Source organism: Oncorhynchus keta, chromosome 15 (assembly GCF_023373465.1).
Source record: "Oncorhynchus keta strain PuntledgeMale-10-30-2019 chromosome 15, Oket_V2, whole genome shotgun sequence".
NCBI lineage: Eukaryota > Metazoa > Chordata > Actinopteri > Salmoniformes > Salmonidae > Oncorhynchus > Oncorhynchus keta.
The window spans coordinates 13,004,772-13,028,364 of NC_068435.1; the positions used below are offsets into that span (position 1 = coordinate 13,004,772).

At 43.8% G+C, this 23,593-nt stretch overlaps 1 protein-coding gene across 1 annotated transcript; it reads left to right on the top strand.

Annotated features, from left to right (window-relative positions):
* Nucleotides 1-2,242: 2,242 nt before the first annotated feature.
* On the top strand, nucleotides 2,243-18,893 carry LOC118395177 (protein crumbs homolog 1-like). Its single transcript, XM_052464284.1, has 7 exons — nucleotides 2,243-3,432; nucleotides 4,934-5,487; nucleotides 10,046-10,211; nucleotides 12,319-13,246; nucleotides 13,605-13,646; nucleotides 13,835-13,957; nucleotides 17,877-18,893. Exons 1-7 carry the CDS (start codon nucleotides 2,367-2,369, stop codon nucleotides 18,133-18,135), a joined length of 3,138 nt encoding a protein of 1,045 aa, XP_052320244.1. The 5' UTR covers nucleotides 2,243-2,366; the 3' UTR covers nucleotides 18,136-18,893.
* Nucleotides 18,894-23,593: the final 4,700 nt, after the last annotated feature.

Sequence of the window (23,593 nt, forward strand, 5' to 3'; positions counted from 1 at the left end):
AGTAGAGAGAGAGAGAGAGAGAGAGAGAGAGAGAGAGAGAGAGAAGAGAGAACGATGAGAGAGAGAGAGGAGCGAATACTGTATATATACATAATATTATATTTGTAATGTCTTTATTCTTTTGGAACTTCTGTATTGTTTACTGTTCATTTTTATTGTTTATTTCACTTTGTATATTATCTACCTCACTTGCTTTGACAATGTTAACATATGTTTCCCATGCCAATAAAGACCCTTGAATTGAATTGAGAGGAGAGGAGAGGAGAGAGAGAGAGAGAGAGAGAGAGAGAGAGAGAGAGAGAGAGAGAGAGAGAGAGAGAGAGAGAGAGAGAGAGAGGGAGAGAGAGAGAGAAAAGGAGAGAGTGACAGAGAAAGAGAGAGAGCGAGAGGAGAGAGAGAGAGAGACAGGGAGAGAGAGAGAGAAAGGGAGAGAGTGACAGAGAAAGAGAGAGAGGAGAGAGAGAGAGACAGGGAGAGAGAGAGACCAATGAACAAGTCACACAGAGAGTCAAAGTACCCTGATGTAGGCAAGTGTGTATTAGGTGGCTGTGTTTTTACCTTAACCAATATGCTAATAGAATACTGTAAAGGATTTTACTGAATGGTACTCTAACTTCCAACATGTGTGTGTGTGTGTGTGTTTTTGTGTGTCCATAACATCAGTTCACTAAATCTTTGAAACCAGTTGATAAAGGAATTTATATGTTTAAAGTAATGATTAAAGTATTCCACCCTGAAATCATATAATTGTATGAAATGTGTTAGAGTCATAATTTAATCATTTGTGTGACGAGACCATTGTGGTACTATTTCGCAATATGAGCTGGGTAGAATTGAGACATTCAAGGCCAACTGAACTGTCGATGTGTGATAACTCTGAAAACTGACAACAGGAAAGAGGGCCCTTTCAAGGCCCCTCAAATCTAGGGAGGAGAGTGTGTGTGTGTGTGTGTGTGTGTGTGTGTGTGTGTGTGTGTGTGTGTATGTGTAGGTGGGGGTGGGGGTGGGAGTTATAAAACGACTGTGTTTGCATGTTTGACTTCAGAGTACTCTCTGAATAAAGGATTGATCTATTGCAGACTGGGGGCTTTGTCTAATTGTTCATTAACCAGGGTCTTACAAACTTCTGGGAATTGGTCAAAGCTATAGTGATAGTTGAGTTCAACCATTGGGATAAAAATTCTTGTGACAGCAGTGTACTATCAAAGTACTAAAACATTTCGCCACACCCGCAATAACATCTGCTAAACATGTGTATGTGACAAATTTGATTTGATTTGAATTATAGGCTATATCAGTACTCCTCCTACTATAGGCTGTCTTATAGTTAAGATTGTTTTGTTTTGTTGTATTAATGGAGTTTTGGGGGGTCTTCAGATCACCATGAGACACTGATCTAAACTGGGTTCCGGTGAATCAAATTCAAGTTAATTTTAAAAACTCATAATCGGTGAGGTAGGTTCTAGTCTCTTATGTAAGCCTTCGTGTTACTAGACTAATGGAGATGTTTGCTGTTGCTCAAATTAGTCCTGTGAACTCCTCCTTGGCTAGCAATCCATTTGTACGACATTTTAAGTACATTAGCTTAATCCCAAATAGGCTATCTAGCGCGTAGTGATCCCGGCTTTAGACTGGACTGGGCAGCCATTCATCCATGGGGGAGAAACACAAGAAGCTGATATATGTTGTAATGGCTTCCAAACAACTTCTGTGAAATGCAATGGAGTCATTTACCGATATTCCCATTTCTACTGATTAGGAGGACTGGCCAAGGACCATGTTGAGAGTCAACGTGTATGTTTGGATTTCGTGGTTACTCTATACAGGTAATTTAGCTCTCTTGTTCGTAGTGAGTTTGTTGTTGTTCTCTGTGAGGTTTCCTGTGAAGATATACAGTGCACAGAACAGAAATGTGTTACAAAGAGAATATCAAATTGATTTATCAAGGTAATATTTTCATCAACCGTTTTATGTTCTTTATGACTTGCTTTCTATAGTGTTCAAACTAAACGTCACAAAATAAACTCCAAATATCTATTTCTATAATTAAAGTTATTATTTTATTGGTTGATACAGGAAAAAAGTATTACAAGTGAACATATCAACCAATCTGCAAAATTAGTGTTATACTTCCCTATATATAGATGTGCATTTAACTAGGTAAATATGGATATATCGAAAGGAAAATAAAGATTTAAAAAACAACAACTAGTAATCAATGGCATGACATGTGGCAAACTTTTGAATGAATGTTTTCAATCTCTTGGTATGGCCAAATTCACATGAAGGAAAAAGAAAAACGGATTCATATCAATAACATATTAATTCCACATAGATAAAAAAAAAAGAATTGCCAACTGATTTTAATGCAGGAAGCAAAGATATCTGATTGTTTACATATCTACACAGGTGCCACCTGTGAGGAGGACACTAACACATGTGAACTGCTACCGTGTCAGAATGGTGGCATCTGCGAGAGCCATCATGGAGGCTACAGGTGCCTCTGCTCTCGACAGAGCCAAGATGGCCATCTGTACGGAGGTGAGAACTGTACAGTCGCCCTCCTGGGCTGCGACGGCAACCGCTGCAAGAATGGCAGCATCTGCTCTCCCCTCTTCCTGAACGACCGCCACACCTACACCTGCACCTGCCGTGCGGGCTTCACCGGCTCCAAGTGCCAGACGTCCACCATCTTCTCCTTCGAGACCAGCGGCTACATGTACGTGGAGACCCAGCTATCGGACCCTGAAGTACCTCTGAACGTCACCCTAAGCTTCAGGACGGACCGGCACGCCGGCACCCTCCTCCAGCGCCAGGTCGAAGACTTGCTGCTCACCATCGAGCTGGTCGACAGCCACTTACGCCTCAGCATGCTAAGAGGTCAAGAGTCAAAAAGGGCAGTGGTTCTGGAGCTACCGCCGAGCGTGTCGGATGGCCAGTGGCACACAGTGGAGGCCTGGCTGGGCAGTGAGGCGGAGGGAAGCGGGATCAGATTGCGTCAGTCCTCCTGTGATGAGGTGGGATGCACCAAGGAGTTCCCAACCACCGAGACCCCCCTACTGGAGCAAGGCTCCGGCCTCTCCGAGTCCGGCTCAGTCCGTCACAGCCTCTTCCTAGGGGGTGTGGGACTGGGCTGGGGCTCCGGTGTGGTAGTAGGAAAGAGGATGCCTGAGGCTGCTGACCCTTCTGTCCCACTTGTCCCGCCTGCCCACTTCCTGGGCTGCTTTCGGGACGTGTTTGTGGAGTCGCGGCTGGTGGTGCCTGCCCCCGCCAACTCACCGGCTCAGATCAACGTCACAGCGGGGTGCAGCGACAAGGACAAGTGTGACGACAACCCGTGTCAGAACCGGGGGCATTGCACAAACCAGGGATGGAGGAGCTATGTGTGCGAGTGCTACAGACCATACAAGGGGACTACTGACTGTGCTGAGGGTAAGGCCTGGAGAGTGTTGTCTGAAAACACTGAAGATGTAGCAGTAAAACCAAAGTAAAGCAGAAACACTGTACAATATGAGAGCCACAGCTTCAATGCAATAATACCACATATTCTATTAGAGCAATGGTTATGTGCTTCTCCTAAAGCTTGGATAATGTAGCCAAGAACAATGGAAATGGTCATTTTTGCCTGATTTACAGGTCAACAGTTCAGCCTCAGGATCACTCCAAAATCTGAATGGCTGGATTTGTAATGTGGCACCGAACAGGTGGATAAAGTAGCCTGTGGTAGACTGCAAAGGAGCTTAGAGAACTAGTAAAAATAGCATATACAGTACACACACACACACACACACACACACACACACACACACACACACACACACACACACACACACACACACACACACACACACACACACACACACACACTCATAAACACACATGTATGCGCACACACAGGTACACACACACACACACACACACACACACACACACACACACACACACACACACACACACACACACACACACACACACACACACACACACACACACACACAGACACACATGAACGTACACACATAAACTCAAACACACAGAGGCAGGCAGAGAGAAGCAAATCAAATAACACCTGGCCTTAGGATTAAGGAAACGTTTAAGGAGCCGACTGGGAGAGGTTTACTTTCCAGAAAACAAGGACTCCCGCCACAACGCTTTAACGTGAGAGGTGGAAATAACTGGTCCGAGTTCTGAATACTGGTCCTCTTCACCTTGAATCAGGGATGGGCAACTCTAGTCCTCAGGGGCCGGATTGCCCCAGCTCACACCTGACAATATTCCATCCCTGCTGCTTGAATGAGTGGCATAAACATCTCAGTCTGGTAGCAAGTCAAAATTGGGGGCAATTCCATTTATTTTTTATGAGTATAATTCAATTCATGATTTGAAAACTTTTCATGTCAGGAAGAGAATTTCAATTCACTTCATGACTTGACTGAGTTTAAATGGAATTTACACCAATCCTGGTTCCCAGACTAGTAAACAAACAATAGCATAGTTTTGGAAAAAGAGAAGGCACTAACACACAGTGGAGATTGGTACACTCTTAGAAAAACTTGCATTCTAGAACCGGAAAAGGGTTCCCCATAGGAAAACCCTTTGATTAACTTTTTTTTGTTCCAGGTAGAACCATTTTGGGTTCCATGTAGGACCCTTTCCACAGAGGGTTCTACATGGTATCCAAAAGGGTTCCACGTGGAGCCTAAAAGGTTCCTATCTGGATCCAAAAAGTGTTCTCCTAATGGGACAGCTGAAGAACCGTTTTGGAACCCTTTTTTCTAAGAGTGTAGTGGAAACCATGCTATTGTCTTTGTGTTTTGACACCATCTCTCTCTGTTAGTTCTTCATCTATGCATTAAATAATTGGGAGGACATAGTTCGCAACTTTATTTATTTTTCTAAAACTCTCTCTCTCTCTCTCTCTGTATCAACGCAGAGTACATCCCCGCCAAGTTCGGGTACGAGAACGTAGCAAGCTATGCCGTCTTCTCCTTGGACGATCCCCTGGGTTCTGGCACCATCACCATATCCATGTTTGTGCGTACCCGGCGCCCCAGTGGCCTTCTCCTGGTCCTGGCTAACAGCACCAGCCAGTACCTCCGCCTGTGGCTGGATGACGGCCGGGTCAAAGTCCAGGTGAACAATTTTGAGAGCCTGGCGGGAAGCAAAGTGGTCAGTGACGGCCACTTTCACTTGGTGACGGTGCAGCTGGAGGGCGACTCTGTGACCCTGTTCCAGTCGGCCCAGAGCCATGGAACCATTCCCATCCGGCCCGTGGTGGCGCATCCAGGGGACCTGGTCTACGTTGGGGGCTTGTCTGATCAGAGAGCCTCGGCCTCCTTCGGGGGTTACCTGAAAGGCTGTGTCCAGGACCTGAGAATCAACAATAAACGGCTGCAGTTCTTTCCCATAGGAACTCCGGTGGCCTCATACGGTGTGGAGGAGCTGGTTAACGTCACACAGGGATGTATGAGTGACAACGTCTGCAGTGTGAGTAGCTGGACATACACTATACTATATACTACATACTATACTGACAAACCACAGTTGCCCCATGACAAACCACAGTATATACTACATACTATACTGATAAACCACAGTTGCCCCATGACTGAACACAGTTGCCCCATGATAAACCACAGTTGCACCATGACACCACCACAGTTGCCCCATGACAAAACCCCAGTTGCCCCATGACAATGCCAGTTGCCGCATGACTCACCACAGTTGCCCCATGACAACACCACAGTTGCCTCATGACAAAACCACTGAGTTTATAAACCCAAAGTTCATAGCAGCCAATACTTCCTGGGATGGCCGCGAAACAGACCAAACAGACAATACTGGGATTTGGGGTTTGGGAAGTCAATGAAGGAGTGAAAGATAACTTCCTTAGAGTGACAGACACATCTAGCCGCACTGCTAAATGTCCCTATCCTGTGCACTATAACATTCATTTGCAACAAACATTTAGCCTTGTTCCCGTTTTACCATTTTGGTTTTGTGCAGCTCTTTTCTGGTGGCTAGGTGTTCTTGGCACATTCTATTACCCTTAATCTGGAGGGGTTTTGGATGATATCACCTCTGTCCAGCATGTAGGCGAAATGGATTTCCCTAACTCTAAATATTATGGTCAAATGTACTATGCACATATGAGTATCTTTACAGCCTACCTGCCTTGTATATTTGGAACTGGCCATTCCCTTCGGAGTGCCATGCTTTTGGCTTTAGTTAACCCTTGATATGAGTTGCTGTCATGTTCTGACCTTAGTTCCTTTGTTGTGTCTTTGTTTAAGCTGGGTCAGGGCGGGTCGGTTGGGGTGGGTAGTCTATGTTCTTTTTTCTATGTTGTGTTTATGTAGTTTGGCCTGGTTTGGTTCTCAATCAGAGGCAGGTGTCGTTCGTTGTCTCTGATTGAGAATCATACTTAGGTAGCCTTTTCCCACATGTGTTTTGTGGGTGCTTGTTTTCTGTTTTGTGTCTTCACCAGACAGGACTGTTTCGTTGTCGTTTCGGTCTTTCACTTTGTTGTTTTGTTATTCAGTGTTCAGTTGATTTATTAAATATTAACATGGACACATACCACGCTGCACATTGGTCCAATCTTGACTACTCCTCGTCAGAGGAGGACGAATTACGTTACAGAATCATCTACCAACCAAGGACCCAGCAGCGCGGTATCGGGCAGCAGCGATCTCTGGACTCATGTACATGGGAGGAGATTTTGGACGGAAAAGGGCCCTGGGCACAGGCTGGGGAATATCGCCGCCCCAAGGCAGAGCTGGAGGCAGTGAAAGCTGAGCGATATGAGGAGGCAGCACAGCAGCTCGACAGGCACGAGAGGCAGCCCCAAAAACAGGGGGGACACGGGGAGTGTAGCAGAGTCAGGTTGGAGACCTGAGCCCACTCCTCATGCTTACCGGAAGAAGCGCAGTACTGGTCAGGCACCGTGTTATGCGGTCAAGCGCACGGTGTCGCCAGTACACGCTCATAGCCCAGTGGGCTATAGGCCAGCCCCCCGCAAGTGCCAAGCGAGAGTGGGCATCCAGCCAGGGTATCCTGCACCGGCGCTGCGTGCTGTGTCTCCGGGGCGCTGGGAGGGTGAAGTGCGTCCTATGCCTGCGCTCCGCCCGTGCCGGGCGAATGTGGGTATTGAGCCTAAGGGAGAGGTGCGAGTGGTATGCAGAGGATCTCCAGTGCTCACCCACAGCCTGGTTTAACCTGTGCCTGCACTCTGGATGGTCCCGGGCTGAAATGGTGATCCAGCCGGGAGGAGTGGTGCCAAGGCTGCACACCAAGGCTCCAGTGCTCCCCCCACAGCCCGGTCCATCCGGTGCCTCCTCCAAGCAGCAGGCCTCCTGTAGGTCTCCTCAGTCTGGTGGGTCCTGTGGCAGGCCCACGTACCAGGCTGTCTCTCTGTCTCCTCCCTCCAGGTTCGTCCGTCTGTCCTGATCGGCCAGAGCCGCTCATCTGTCCTGAGCTGCCAGAGCCGCCCGTCTGTCCTGAGCTGCCAGAGCCGCCCGTCAGTCAGGAGCTGCTGGAATCGCCCTTCACTCCGGCGCTGCCGGAATCGCCCTTCACTCCCGCCTGTCTCATTCCAACGACGATCGTTACAGTTGCTCCTCCTCTGCTATGTAGACGTCAGTTATACTTTATGTTGAGGCTTTAGAAAAGTTTACTTTTATTAATTTACAGACCTTATAATATTTTATGCAACTTTATGGCTTGAATCCTCTTACATTGTTAACAACTTAAAGTTTGGGGAAATAAAAACCCTACTACAGTGTTTGCACCCTACATTGTTGTCTCATTGCCTGCTTGGTCCTTAACCTTTACAGAGTTGTTCGTTTTCTCTCATTTCCGCGCATGATCGAAGCTAGTTAACAATGCCATGACATTGCCTACAAGTGTGATGGGGGTTCTATTTGAGAATCAGTTTCTGGAGCTCTGCAAGTACATTCTCTTTGACAACATACAGTTGAAATCAGAAGTTTACATACACTTAGGTTGGAGTCATTAAAAATCGTTTTTCAACCACTCCACAAATTTCTTGTTAATAATTCTGGCAAGTCGGTTAGTGTCACGTCCTGACCTTAGTTCCTTTTTTCATGTCTCTATTTTAGGCTGGTCAGGGCGTGAGTTGGGGTGGGCATTCTATGTTTTGTTCTATGTTTGTATTTCTAGGTGTTTGGCCTGGTATGGTTCCCAATCAGAGGCAGCTGTCAATCGTTGTCTCTGATTGAGAACCATACTTAGGTAGCCTGTTTTCGCCCTTGAGTTGTGGGTAGTTGTTGTCTGTCTCTGTCTCTGTACCAGACAGGACTGTTTCGTTTGTTCCATTTTAAAAGATCATGAACACGTACCGCGCTGCACCTTGGTCCTCTCCTTCTTCCACCAATGACAACCGTTACAGTTAGGACATCTACTTTGTGCATGACACAAGTCATTTTTCCAACAATTGTTTACAGACAGATTATTTAACTTATAATTCAAGGTGTCACAATTCCAGTGGGTCAGAAGTTTACATACACTAAGTTGACTGTGCCTTTAAACAGCTTGGAGAATTACAGAAAGTTATGTCATGGCTTTAGACGCTTCTGATAGGCTAATTGACATAATTTTTGTCAATTGGAGGTTTACCTGTGGATGCATTTCAAGGCCTAACTTCAAACTCAGTGCCTCTTCGCTTGACATCATGGGGAAATCAAAAGAAATCAGCCAAAACCTCCGAAAAAAATGTGTAGTCTTCCACTTGTCTGGTTCATCCTTGGGAGCAATTTCCAAACACCTGAAGATACCACGTTCATCTGTACAAACAATAGTACGCAAGTATAAACACCATGGGACCACGCAGACGTCATACTGCTCAGAAAGAAGTTGCGTTCTGTCTCCTATAGATGAACGTGCTTTGGTGCGAAAAGTGCAAATCAATCCCAGAACAACAGCAAAGGACCTTGTGAAGGTGCTGGAGGAAACATATTAACATGTACAAAAGTATCTATATCCACAGTAAAACAAGTCCTATATCGACATAACCTGAAAGGCCGCTCAGCAAGGAAGAAGCCACTGCTCCAAAACCACCGTAAAAAAGCCAGACTACGATTTGCAACTGCACATGGAGACAAAGATCGTACTTTTTGGAAAAATGTGGTCTGGTGAAACAAAAATAGAGCTGCTTGGCTGTAATGACCATCGTTATGTTAGGAGGTAAAAGGGGAGGCTTGCAAGCCGAAGAACACGATCCCAACTATGAAACACGTGGTGGGGGTGTTGTGGGGGTGCTTTGCTGCAGGAGGGACTGGTGCAGTTCACAAAATAGATGGCATCATGGGGTAGGAAAATTATGTGTATATATTGAAGCAACATCTCAAGACATCAGTTAAAGCTTGGTCGCAAATGGGTCTTCCAAATAGACAGTGACCCAATCATACATCCAAAGTTGTGGCAAAATGGCTTGAGGACAACAAAGTCAAGGTATTGGAGTGGCCATCACAAAGCCCTGACCTCAATCCTATAGAACATTTGTGGGCAGAACTGAAAAAGAGTGTGCGAGCAAGGAGGCCTACAAACTTGACTCCATTACACCAGCTCTGTCAGGAGGAATGGGCCAAAATTCACCCAACTTATTGTGGGAAGCTTATGGAAGGCTACCTGCAACGTTTGACCCAAGTTAAACCATTTAAAGGCAATGCTACCAAATACTAATTAAGTGTTGGTAAAATTCATACCCACTGGGAATGTGCTAAAAAAAATAAAAGCTGAAATGAATTATTCTCTCTACTATTATTCTGACATTTCACATTCTTAAAAAAAAGTGGTGATCCTAACTGACCTAAGACATGGATTTTTTACTAGGATTAAATGTCAGGAATTGTGAAAAAATGAGTTTAAATGTATTTGGCTAAGGTGTATGCAAACTTCCGACTTCAACTGTAGTTGCCCAATGACTCTGCACAACCTCCCCCTCCCCATGACAACACAGTTGCCCCATGACATTTTCCATGACAAAGTCTAACTGCTTGACAGAGTTATTATTTGTCTCCTCCAGAACATCCCATGTCTGAACGGCGGAGTGTGCTACTCCATGTGGGACGACTTTATCTGCAATTGCCCACCCAACATTGCAGGGCGGCGCTGTGAGGTGGTCAAGTGGTGTGAGCTGTCTCCGTGCCCCTCGACCGCAGCCTGCCAGACCCTCTCACAGGGCTTTGAGTGTGAGTTCCTAGTTCGGGAACCCCTTTCTGAAGAGATCAAGCAATGTAATCCATTCTGCAGAAATCAAATGTCAAATTTCACTATTACTCATATCAATGTTTCTCAAACCGCCTTAATACCTTTAATACCGCCTGCAAGGTCCAGTTACACTATATTTACAAAAGTATGTGGACACCCCTTTAAATTTGTGGATTTGGCTGTTTCAGCCACACCCGTTGCTGACAGATGTATAAAATTGAGCACACAGCCATGCAATCTCCATAAACAAACATTGGCAGTAGAATGGACTTTACTGAAGAGCTCAGTGATTTTCAATGTGGCACTGTCATAGGGTGCCACCTTTCCAACAAGTCAGTTCATCAAATTTCTGCCCTGACTTTGGCTGCTCCGGTCAACTGTAAGTGCTGTTATTGTGAAGTGGAAACATCTAGCAGCAACAACAGCTCAACCACAAATTGCTAGGCCACACAAACGGGATCGCCGGGTGTTGAAGGAAATATCGTCTGTCTTCGGTTGCAACACTCACTACAGAGTTCCAAACTGCCTCTGGAAGCAACGTCAGCACAAAAACTGTTCGTCGGGAGCTTCATGAAATGGGTTTCCATGGCCGAGCAGCCGCACACAAGCCTAAATGTCGGCTGGAGAGGTGTAAAGCTCACAGCCATTGGACTCTCGTTCTCTGGAGTGATGAATCACACTTCACCATCTGGCAGTCCGATGGACGAATCTGGGTTTGGAGGATGCCAGGAGGACACTACCTGCCCCAATGCATAGTGCCAACTGTAAAGTTTGGTGGAGGAGGAATAATGGTCTGGGGCTGTTTTTCATGGTTTGGCTAGGCCCCTTAGCTCCAGTGAAGGGAAATCTTAACACAACAGCATACAATGATTCTGTGCTTCCGACTTTGTGGCAACAGTTTGGGGAAGGCCCTTTCCTGTTTTAGCATGAAAATGTCCCTGTGCACAAAGTGAGGTCCATTCAGAAATGGTTTGTTGAGATCAGTGTGGAAGAACTTGACTGGCCTGCACAAAGCCCTGACCTCAACCCCATCGAAAACCTTTGGGATGAATTGGAACGCTGACTGCGAGGCAGGCCTAATCACCCAACATCAGTTCCCGATCTCAGTAATGCTGTTGTGGCTGAATGGAAGCAAGTCCCCGCAGCAATGTTCCAACATCTAGTGGGAAGCCTTCCCAGAAGAGTGGAGGCTGTTATAGCAGCAAAGGGAGGATCAACTCCATATTAATGCCCAGGATTTTGGAATGAGATGTTTGACGAGCACGTGTCCACATACTTTTGGTCATGTAGTGTATTTGACCTAATCCAGTATCAGTGCACCTGATTCAATTACCGGTAGTTCACTAATCATCAAGCCCTTCATTAGCTGAATCCACTCTGCTTAATTAGTTGAATTAAGTTCGCTGTACTTAAATAGATACATGGAACTGGCTGGGGGTTCCTGAAGAGAGGCCAGGGAAACATAGACATGTAGCAATTTCTTCTCTGTATTTGGCGTATTCTATATAGAGCAGACTAGTATGTCAGCCTATTCAGTGTGTATCCACTGAATGGACTGTTGATTATCCTCCCTGCGTTTCCTTATCTGAGGGCTTAACTAGAGTAAAGGTAAATACAGGAGTAGAGACTTAGGGCAGAAGGAGAAGCCCAACACAGAATTCCCATGAGCCAATGAGCCAAGTTTATCTCCCCAGATTAACCATACCACCACATGATTCAAGAGGTTAAGGCACCAGAACATTTTCAAGTAATGCTCCTGTTTGTTCAATAGGCAATTAAAAGATAAGGTGGATATGGTTCCTTACCCTGAAAGTAGTCTATGGGCTAGGAGAGACTGTAATCCATGGTGTGGATTTCTTTAAACAGCCACCTTTAACTTCAGTAAGTTTACCCAAGGCTAACCACAAATCAATGGGAGAGATGGGGGCAACGGTTAATGACTCAGTTACTTGAAAGGGGTTTTACCCAAAATGTTGAACATTGCACTTGCCCCATCTCTCTCGTTGATTTTTGGTTGCTTCTAGTGCCACTGAGGATATTTCAGTTACAGATTTCGTTGTTTTAAGCCTCTTCTGTTTTGCATCCCAGGTGTGTCCAACGTGACCCTCCGGAATGACAGCATACTGTCCTACAGAGGCAACGGGAAGATCAGGCACCACCTCAGCAGCGTCCTCCTAAGTGTGCGAACCAGACAAACGAACGCCACCCTCCTACACACCAAGAAAGGCTCTGAGTTCATCACCATCTCCCTCCAGGACTCTCACCTCCTGCTAGAACTACAGGCCGGTGGTGGCAAGGCCTCCCCCAAGCTCACTGCCCAGAGCCGGGGCCTGGTCAGCGACGGCAAGTGGCACATGGTGGAGCTCTCCATGGAAGCCCCGGATCTACAGACCTCCAGGTGGATCATGGTCCTGGATGGGGGAAGAGATGGAGTAGAGGAGGAGCATGTTGTGTCCAAGGTCGCCTCTGGGAGCCTGGCCTTCCTCAGGGAGGGAGTGGACATCCTCCTGGGAGGTCTGGGGCCAGAGGCTGGGGGGAATTTGAATGGATGTCTGGGCCCTGTCCAGATTGGGGGGCTCCCGCTGCCCTACTATGAAGATACTGACCTGAACATTCCCAGGCCCCAAGAGGGGCAGTTTGTGAGGACCCCCAGTGCCGTCACCCCCCTATATGGCTGCCGGGGGGCTAGTGTGTGCACGCCAAACCCTTGTCAAAACCAGGGGGTGTGTGAGGAACTCTTTGACCTCTCCCTCTGCAGATGCCCTCCTGAGTGGATGGGGTCACAATGCCAGAATGACGTGGACACCTGCGCCGTCAAGCCCTGTGTCCATGGTAACTGCAGTGTGTTGGGGGAGGGATATCTATGTGCGTGTGAGCCGGGGTATGGGGGGACCAGGTGTGAGAAGGACGTGGACACGTGTGAGAACAACAAGTGCGGCCCGGAGGCCACCTGTCTCAGAGGCCTCCTGAACTATGCCTGCCACTGCCCCAGGAACATGACCGGGCCCTTCTGCGAGTAAGTCTCAAACGCTTCCCATACCTTAACCCATTTATCTTAAAGAACATAGAAAAAAATCCAAAAACAAATCTGCAAGAACTAAACAAAACAAAAACTCAATTGTGTATGAGTTATTGCATATGTCATATGTCAAGGGTAATATGAACACATTTTTTTTACCTTTAACTAGGCAAGTCAGTTAAGAACAAATTCTTATTTTAAATGACAGCCTAGGAACAGCCTGTTCAGGGGCAGAACGACAGATTTGTACCTTGTCAGCTCGGGGGTTTGAACTTGCAACCTACTAGTCACACGCTCTAACCACTAGGCTACCCTGCCGCCCCAAATGGATGCCTGATTAATCATTCTCTTTTAGTGAAAAGGTGCCAGAAGTCCCATGGTACATTGAAAAGATACCGTAAGTTATTTCAAGTTCTTTCAAGTAATTTTAAATGATATCCTCTCAAGCCAATACTAGCTCACATCTGTGGTGATTAGGCACATCAACTTAATCAACTAACAATTCTGTTTGAGCCATTTCGCCAGCTATCAAACTCTTAACTGTCAGGTAACTGATGCTTGTATGTTTGTGTCGCTGAACTCTAGATACCCCAACCTGCCCACGTCCGTGTGTCCTGGAGACAGATGGAATTACAGCTGTTTCAACGGGGGGAACTGCTCTAAGCAAGACTACACCTGTGACTGTCTGCCCGGTTTTATAGGGCAATGGTAAGCCATGAATATAAACAGTAGTAAATCTGTAGTAAACACTTTTGTCAATGAATCTCAATGAAACCTAAGTGTAATTACTATGTAATTCAGGCATTCTTTAAAATCTGGACAATCCTTGTCCTAAGCAAAGGATTCCAATTTGAACCTCGGAAACTCAAAATGTTAGAAACTTGGATCTGAAAACGGATCTCATGTAGTTTAATGGAATAAACCTTTGTGACTTCGAAGAATATGTATCTTAAAACTGTGACTCCTTAAAGATGTGTCCCAAGGTTTGGTAAAGTCCATCAGATTTGTCAAGCATCCTAAATGAATGAGGAATGAGCCAACTTCCTTAATGTCATGTTTACATGTAGTGTAACAAGACAACTCAGGGTCCGGAAAGTTCTCTCTTTTTGATAGATTTAAACAAAATATATTGATATCACCATGGTAAACAAAAAACATTACCTGTCAATTCCCTCTCCCTTGAAGATTTAGATAGAATATTAATGATCAAATATGTTAATTTTAATTAGGTTTTAGAGTCATAAAGCAACTGGGGAAAAAAGCAAAATTGCTACTCAGTATACCACATGAATGAAGAAGAAAAATGATTGTACCAATTTTTATTATATAGGGGCGTGGTTAAGTATTAGCATAGATAGACAGAACACTACCTAATCCCTAGGTGGCAGCAGCAACCGACTGCAGATGCTGTGCCTAGCCTTGATAAGTGCACAGGTGTGGGTAATTAAAAATGATCGGCAAACAGTAAGAGAGAAGTGTCCAGAAGCCTCTTGGGCTGCCAGTGTTTGTTTTGGGGTTATCTTTTTGGAGCCTGAATTTTTTAAGTTTAGTTTTTTGTACATATTTATTTTGTTAACAATTCAATAGCTTGCTTGGGCTGGCCGACCCAGAAGTCAGAATGGAGGAGGCCCAGGACCTAGGTAAGGTTGCTGTCTCCTGGAGGCAAATGCATACAACACAGTCCGACGTCTCTCATAAATCTACACACAAGAAAATGGCGCCCGGAGCAGAAGGCAGAGGTTTTACATGCCACCAACCGATTGTTTTTTTTGTTAATTTTTAACTTATTTTTTACTCATTCTGTACATAATGTTGCCGCTACCGTCTCTTATGACCGAAAATAACTTCTAGACATCAGGACTGCGATTACTCATTACGGACTAGCAGAATCCTTTTTCTTCTTTCACGACTCTGACAAACCCGAGGCGGAGGATGTACGGCCCCCTCGGGAACAGGCCCAAAACCCCATGATCTGTGTGAAGAGGAGGTGGAGAAAAAGAGGCCAGAAAGCGGGGTGCCTGCTGAGAATTCGAAAGTGATCGATTAAACCCCACTATCCCTCAATTCTGCACATAAACGTGCAATCTTTGGACAAAAAAATTGACGGGTTACGGAGAAGGTTAAACTACCAACGGGACATTAAAAACTGTAACATCTTATGCTTCATGGAGTCGTGGCTGAATGACGACAATATCAACATACAGCTGGCTGGTTATACGATGTACTGGCAGGATAGAACAGTGTCTGGTAAGACAAGGGGCAGCGGACTATGTATTTTTGAAAATAACAGCTGGTGCACAATATCTAAGAAAGTCTTGAGCTATTGCTCACCTGAGGTTGAGTATATCATGATAAGCTGTAGACCACACTACCTACCGAGAGAGATCTCATCTGTATTCTTAGTAGCTGTTTTACATACCACCTCAGTCAGAGGTTGGCACTAAAATAGCATGAATGAGCTGTATTCCGCCATAAGCAAACAAGAAAACACTCACCCAGAGGTGGCGGTCCTAGTCGGGGACTTTAATGCAGGGAAACTTAAATCAGTTTTACCAAATTTTTATCAGCATGTTAAATGTGCAACTAGAGTGAAAAGAACTCTGGACCACCTATACTTCACACACAGAGACGCATACAAAGTTCGCCCTCCATTTGGCAAATCTCACCATAATTCCATCCTCCTGATTCCTGCTTACAAGCAAAAAATGTAAGCAGGAAGCACCGGTTACTAGAAAAATAAAAGTGGTCAGATGAAGCAGATGCTAAGCTACAGGACTGTTTTGCTAGCACAGACTGGAATATGTTCTGGGATTCCTCCAATGGCATTGAGGAGGACACCACATCTGTCATTGGCTTCATCAATAAGTGCATCGATGACGTCATCCCCACAGTGATCGTACGTACATACCCCAACCAGAAGCCATGGATTACACGCAGCATCCACACTGAGCTAAAGGCTAGAGCTACCGCTTACAAGGAGCGGGACTCTAACCCGGAAGCTTATAAGAAATTCCTCTACGCCCTCTGACGAACCATCAAACAGGCAAAGTGTCAATACAGGACTAAGATTGAGTCATACTATACCGACTCTGATCCTCGTCGGATGTGGCAGGGCTTGCAAACAATTACAGACTACAAAGGGAAGCACAGACGAGAGCTGCCCAGTGACATGGGCCTACCAGACGAACTAAACTACTTCTATGCTCGCTTCAAGGCAAATAACCCTGAAACATGCATGAGAGCACCAGCTGTACTGGGAGACTGTGTGATCACGCTCTCTGCAGCCAATGTGAGTAACACCTTTAGACAGGTCAACATTCACAAGGCCACAGGGCCAGACAGATTACCAGGACATGTACTGCGAGCATGCGCTGACCAACTAGCAAGTGTCTTCACTGACATTTTCAACCTCTCCCTCAGATGACACAACATTGGTAGGCCTGATCTCAGACAACAATGAGACAGCCTATAGGGAGGAGATCAGAGACCTGGCCGTCTGGTGCCAGAACAACAACCTCTCCCTCAACGTGATCAAGACAAAAGAGATGATTGTGGACTACAGGAAAAAGAGGACAGAGCACAACCCCATTCTCATCGACGGGGGCTGTAGTGGAGCAGGTTGAGAGATTCAAGTTCCTTGGTGTCCACATCACCAACAAACTAACATGGTCCAAGCACACCAAAACAGTCGTGAAGCGGGCATGACAAAACTTATTTTCCCCTTTTCAGTCTCCCTCAGGAGCCTGAAAAGATTTGGCATGGGTCCTCAGATCCTCAATAGGTTCTACAGCTGCACCATCGAGAGCATGGTGGTTGCATCACTGCCTGGTATGGAAACTGCTCGGCACTACAGGGGGTAATGCGAACGGCCCAGTACATCACTGGGGCCAAGGTTCCTGCCATCCAGGACCTCTACACCAGGTGGTGTCAGAGGAAGGCCCTAAAAATTGTCAAGACTCCAGCTACCCTAGTCATAGACTGTTCTCTCACGGTAAGTGGTACTGGAGCGCCATGTCTAGGTTCAAGAGGCTTCTAAACAGCTTCTAGCCCCAAGCCACAAGACTCCTGAGCATCCAGTCAAATGGCTACCCAGACTATATGTATTGCCCCCCTACACCACTGCCACTCTGTTGTCATCTATGCATAGTCACTTTAATAACTCTACCTACATCCACATACCACCTCAACTAACTGGTGCCCCACACATTGACTCTGTACTGGCACCCTCCTGTAAATATTGTATTTTTTTACTGCTGCTCTTTAATTGCTTGTTACTTTTATCTCTTATTCTTATCCATATTTTTCTTAAACGGCGCTGTTGGTTAGGGGCTCGTAAGAAAACATTTCACTGTAAGCTCTACACCTGTTGTATTCAGAGCATGTGACTAATAAAGTCGGATTTGATTTGATTTGAAATGAACACATTAAATCAGGTTACAGACCATTTAGCTAGGCCTAGGACTACTAGACTTAGAAAGTGTACCAAACTCAGTTGGCTAGCTAGTTGGTTTTGTAACACAATGTATCTGTATATAATAATGTAATTAATATTATTAAAATATGCAACTATTGTTAAATATATAACTAATATATAAGTATATTTCATTAAATCCCCCGTGTGTAACAGGTGTGAGATAGACTTTGATGAGTGTGCGTCGGGCCCCTGTGAATACGGAGGCTACTGCCACAACCTTGTCAACCACTTCCACTGTATATGTGAGATGAACTTCTCAGGTGACCAGTGCCAGATCGATGTCAGCGACTTCTACTTGTACCTGGCCTTGTTGCAATTCCAATACATGTTCCAGCTCATGTCCTACCTTATCTTGCACCTCGACGATGGCCCAGAGATCGACTGGGGACAACTGCAAATAGATGACGACTAGCGATCCATTGGAGCCAACATGGACAACTTGGAGCACATGAGAGCCAACATGGACAACTAGGAGCGCATGAGAGCCAACATGGACAACTAGGAGCACATGAGAGCCAACATGGACAACTAGGAGCACATGAGAGCCAACATGGACAACTAGGAGCACATGAGAGCCAACATGGACAACTAGGAGCACATGAGAGCCAACATGGACAACTAGGAGCACATGAGAGCCAACATGGACAACTGGGAGCACATGAGAGCCAACATGGATAACAAAGGGCCATCGGGAACCAACATGCAGCCCCCGTCGATGACAAAGTGTTGATTGAATGTTCTGGGTAGCTGTTACTCCCACTTCCTATGCACAGGTTTAGGATCCATTTACCCTCCCAAAAACCTTACCTTAACTATTTACATATGTTATTGGACCATGAACAGACATGGCTCATTAATCCATACAGTCCAAATAATGATAATCCACACCTACAAGCAATACAAGACTGTATTATTATGGTGGGAGATTATAATACAGTTTTAAATACCGCAATGGACCGTTAAGGAAATCACACTACAAACTAATACCCTCGTTCACTTAAGGAAATATCGAAATCATGGATATATTGGAACTAGTGGATATATGGAGACTTAAATATATCCTGACCTAGTGACATATACATGGCGGAGGCTCAATCAAGCTAGTCATCTTGACTACTTTCTTATGTCGTTCTCGCTAGCACTAAAAGTTTTTTGTAAATTGATAGGGGACAGAATACATTTTTAAATTGATAGGGGACAGAATGCGGTCGGACCATCAAATAATTGGCCTATAACATTACACTTACAGAATTTCCATGTGGGCAAGGATATTGGAAATTTAATCAAAGCCTATTGGATGATAACTTGCTTTTAACTAGGACAGAATAATTTATAACTGATGTTTTCCGACATAACATACAGTTGAAGTCAGAAGTTTACATACACCTTAGCCAAATCCATTTAAACTCAGTTTTTCCACAATTCCTGACATTTAATCCTAGTAAAAATGTCCCTGTTTTGTGTCAGTTAGGTTCACCACTTTATTATAAGAATGTGAAATGTCAGAATAATAGTAGAGAGAATGATTCATTTCAGCTTTTATTTCATTCATCACATTCCCAGTGGATCAGAATATTACATACACTGAATTAGTATTTGGTAGCATTACCTTGCATTGCCATTTGCGACCAAGCTTTAACTTCCTGACGGATGTCTTGAGTTGCTTCAATATATCCACATAATTGTCCCCCCTCATGATGCCATCTATTTTGTGAAGTGCACCAGTCCCTTCTGCAGCCAAGCAACCCAACAACATGATGCTGCCACCCTCGTGCTTTACGGTTGGGGTGGTGTTCTTCGGCTTGCAAGCTTCCCCCTCTTTCCTCCAAACATAATGATGGTCATAATGGCCAAACAGTTCTATTTCTGTTTCATCAGACCAGAGGACATTTCTCCATAAATTAAGATCTTTGTCCCCATGTGCAGTTGCAAACCGTAGTCTGACTTTTACATTGCGGATTTGGAGCAGTGGCTTCTTCCTTGCTGAGTGTCCTTTCAGGTTATGTTGATATAGGACTCGTTTTACTGTGGAAATGATACTTTTGTACCTGTTTCCTCCAGCATCATCACAAGGTCCTTTGCTGTTGTTCTGGGATTGATTTGCGCTTTTCGCACCAAAGTACGTTCTTCTCTAGGAGACAGAATGCGACTCCTTCCTGAGCGGTATGACGGCTGCGTGGTCCCATGGTGTTTATACTTGCGTACTATTGTTTGTACAGATGAACGTGGTACCTTCAGGCATTTGGAAATTGTTCCCAAGGATAAACTAGACTAGTGGAGGTCTACAAATTGTTTTCTGAGGTCTTGGCTGATTTCTTTTAATTTTCCCATGATGTCAAGCAAAGTGGCACTGAGTTTGTAGGTAGGCCTTGAAATACATCCACAGGTACACCTCCTATTGACTGAAATTATGTCACTTAGCTTATCAAAAGCTTCTAAAGCCATGACCCTCATTTTCTGGAATTTTCCAAGCTGTTTAAAGGCACAGTCAACTTAGTGTATGTAAACTTCTGACCCACTGGAATTGTGATACAGTGAATTATAAGTGAAATAATCTGTCTGTCAACAATTGTTGGGAAAATGATTTATGTCATGCACAAAGTAGATGTCCTAACCAACTTGCCAAAACTATAGTTTGTTAACAATACATTTGTGGAGTGGTTGAAAACCAAGTGTTAATGACTCCAACCTAAGTGTATGTAAACTTCCGACTTCAGATGTAGGTACAGCACATCCTCTTATTGTATGGGACACTTTTAAATGTGCCTTTAAGTACTCATCTTTAAAACAAAGGCAATTTAGGTCAAAAGAGTCAATTTTTTCAAAGGAAATGGAAGGACTAACAGTAAAGATAGATACCAATAAAAACCATACCAAAGAGACAGAATAAGTTAGAGGAAAAACAACAAATAAATGGAGGAACTTATTCAAGAAAGATCAAGTGTAATATATTATAACATTTAAAGAGAACATGATGAAATATGGGTAAAAATGAACCAAATTATTTTTAAAATCTTCAACATAATAATGCTACCAAAATTACCCCGATAATTCACCAAAGTATATTTTGAAAGAGGAAGCAAAGCACTTTAGGCATATGTTTTCATTTCAGTCTCCTCCATATCCACTAACCGAAGTTAATTGTATGTATTTTTTATTTGATTAATAATGTAAAATTAACATCTGTACAGAAAGACTCATGTGAAGGCCAAATTACAGAGGAGGAACTTCTTGATGCAATGAAAGCCTTTAAGAATGGGAAAACTCCAGGGTTGGATGGCATACCAGTTGAGGTGTACCAATCCTTTTGTGATGTACTCAGAGGACTGTTATTATCATGTTTTATACACTCCTATAAAAATTGTCGATTATCAGATACTCAACAAGAAGGTCGGATTTCATTATTACTGAAACAGGATCCAAATGGTAAATACAAAGATCCAGTTCATAAAAAAATAGGAATCTCCTGACACTTCAGGGCTGTTGCAATTACCGTATTACCGCCACACCTGCGGTCACCAGTCGTGAAGGCAGTCATATTCCATGTAACCATTTAGTGATAGGCTTTTCCAAGCTCTGAAGCTGCTGATGGTCATTAGTAACCTACCAAACTTGCTAACTGCCTCGTATTCAGCACGCTATTGTCCCTCTAATCACTTTGACATCAATGCAAATGTATTCATAAAACACTTCGTGAGAGCCCATGAACTCATGTTGCGCAACATTTATATAGGCTATGCAATTGAGCGAGAAAACAGAGTCATGGCCTCTACTAACAAGAGGAGGATCAGCTTTCTATAAGCTAGGCCTCGGGCTGCTTTATGAGTAGTGTGTGACCTTAGGGTGGCAACACATACACTCTAAGTGATTTCAATGGGTCTTTCTCCATTCTGATTGTTTTATACGGTTCGATTAAACTTCAACCAAAACAAATTTCAGCAGATTTATAATTGTCTGTATTTCCCGCACTCAATTGAGATCACTTCCACACTGCCATGTAGGGCTGCACGATATGGGCAAATAATCTAGGACTTATTTTTAACCAAATGTCGCAATTGCGATTTGACTTGCGATTTAGAGCAAAACACTTGGGTGAACTGTTGGAGTCATGGAAATATAATGACTGTTCTAATTCTATTGTTAGAATATTATAGTGGGCACTTTGTATAAGCTTTCTATAAGCTAGGCCTAGGGCTGCTTTATGAGTAGTGTGTGACCTTAGGGTGTTGTTTGACATGACAACGAATGATAATGCCAGGGAGGAGTTATTGTGACAGGGTAGGAACTAAAGTGTTGACAAGTGTTTCCTAAGGGGCCCTATAATCTTTGGCTACATTGAATGTTTTCTATTAGCTACTTCATGTATTTATCTTATTCTTGCTTTGCATATTCCTCTTTGATTTGCATACTTTGCATATTCATGAATGCTGATTTCACCTACAAATCACTGGTATTATAATAAAAGCTTTACATGCATAATTGCATTTGCGGTCATTTTTGATAATGGCATTTTCCACTAATGGAACAGGTTTGCAGATATAGAAACCAAACAAATCATGTAATTATAGCAATGCTGTGCTTATAATGTGAAGAAATAAACTAATAGTTTATCAACATTTATTGTTGAGGTGTAGGCTGAATTACATGGATTTATTGTGATGGTGTAGAAAACAAATGCCATTTATTGTGGGGCGTGTAGGCTATATTACATGGCATGGAGTGGAGGTGTAGACTATAAAAATGGATTTATTGTGGAGGTTTAACATACCAAACATTGGATTTATTGTGGAGGTGTAGGCAAATACCCAAACAAATGGGTTTATTGTGGAGGTGTAGGCTATATTACATGGATTTATTGTACCACCCAGGTAGCTAGGCTATATTATATTTATTTATGGAGGTCTAGGCTATATTACATGGATTTATTGTGGAGGTGTAGGCTATATTACATTAATTTACAGGGAAAGTGTCCTCCATTCCCTATTTAAATGAGGTGTTTGCCGCTGCCTGTTTCCATACAGGTGCTATTGGTCCATTCTGGATTCACACATATATTATTTAGTATATGTATTGTGGAGGTGTAGGCTATATTACATGGATTTATTCATTTATGAATGATATATATTACATGGATTTATTGTGCATAAAAGGTGTAGACAAATATTACATGGATTTTTTAATGGAGGTGTAGACTATATTACATGGATTTATTGTGGAGGTGTAGGCTATATTACATGGATTTATTTGGAATAGGCTATATTACATGGATTTATTGTGGAGGTGTAGGCTATATGTTTTAATGGATTTATTGTGGAGGTGTAGGCCTATGTGTTTTACATGGATTTATTGTGAGGGTGTAGACTATATGTTTTACATGGTTATTTATTGTGATGCCCATAGTCCTATATTACATGGATTTATTGTGGAGGTGTAGGCTATATGTTTTACATGGATTTATTGTGATGGCCAACTATATTAAAACATGGATTTATTGTGGAGGTGTAGGCTATATTACATGGATTTATTGTGGAGTACAAATGTATAATAAAAGCTTTATGCATAATTGCATGGATTTTATTGTGGAGGTGTAGGCTATATTGAAGAAATGGTTTTCAACATTTATTGTGGAGGTGTAGGCTATATTACATGGATTTATTGTGGAGGTGTAGGCTATATTACATGGATTTATTGTGGAGGTGTAGACTATATTACATGGATTTATTGTGGAGGTGTAGGCTATATTACATGGATTTATTGTGGAGGTGTAGGCTATATTACATGGATTTATTGTGGAGGTGTAGGCTATATTACATGGATTTATTGTGGAGGTGTAGGCTATATTACATGGATTTATTGTGGAGGTGTAGACT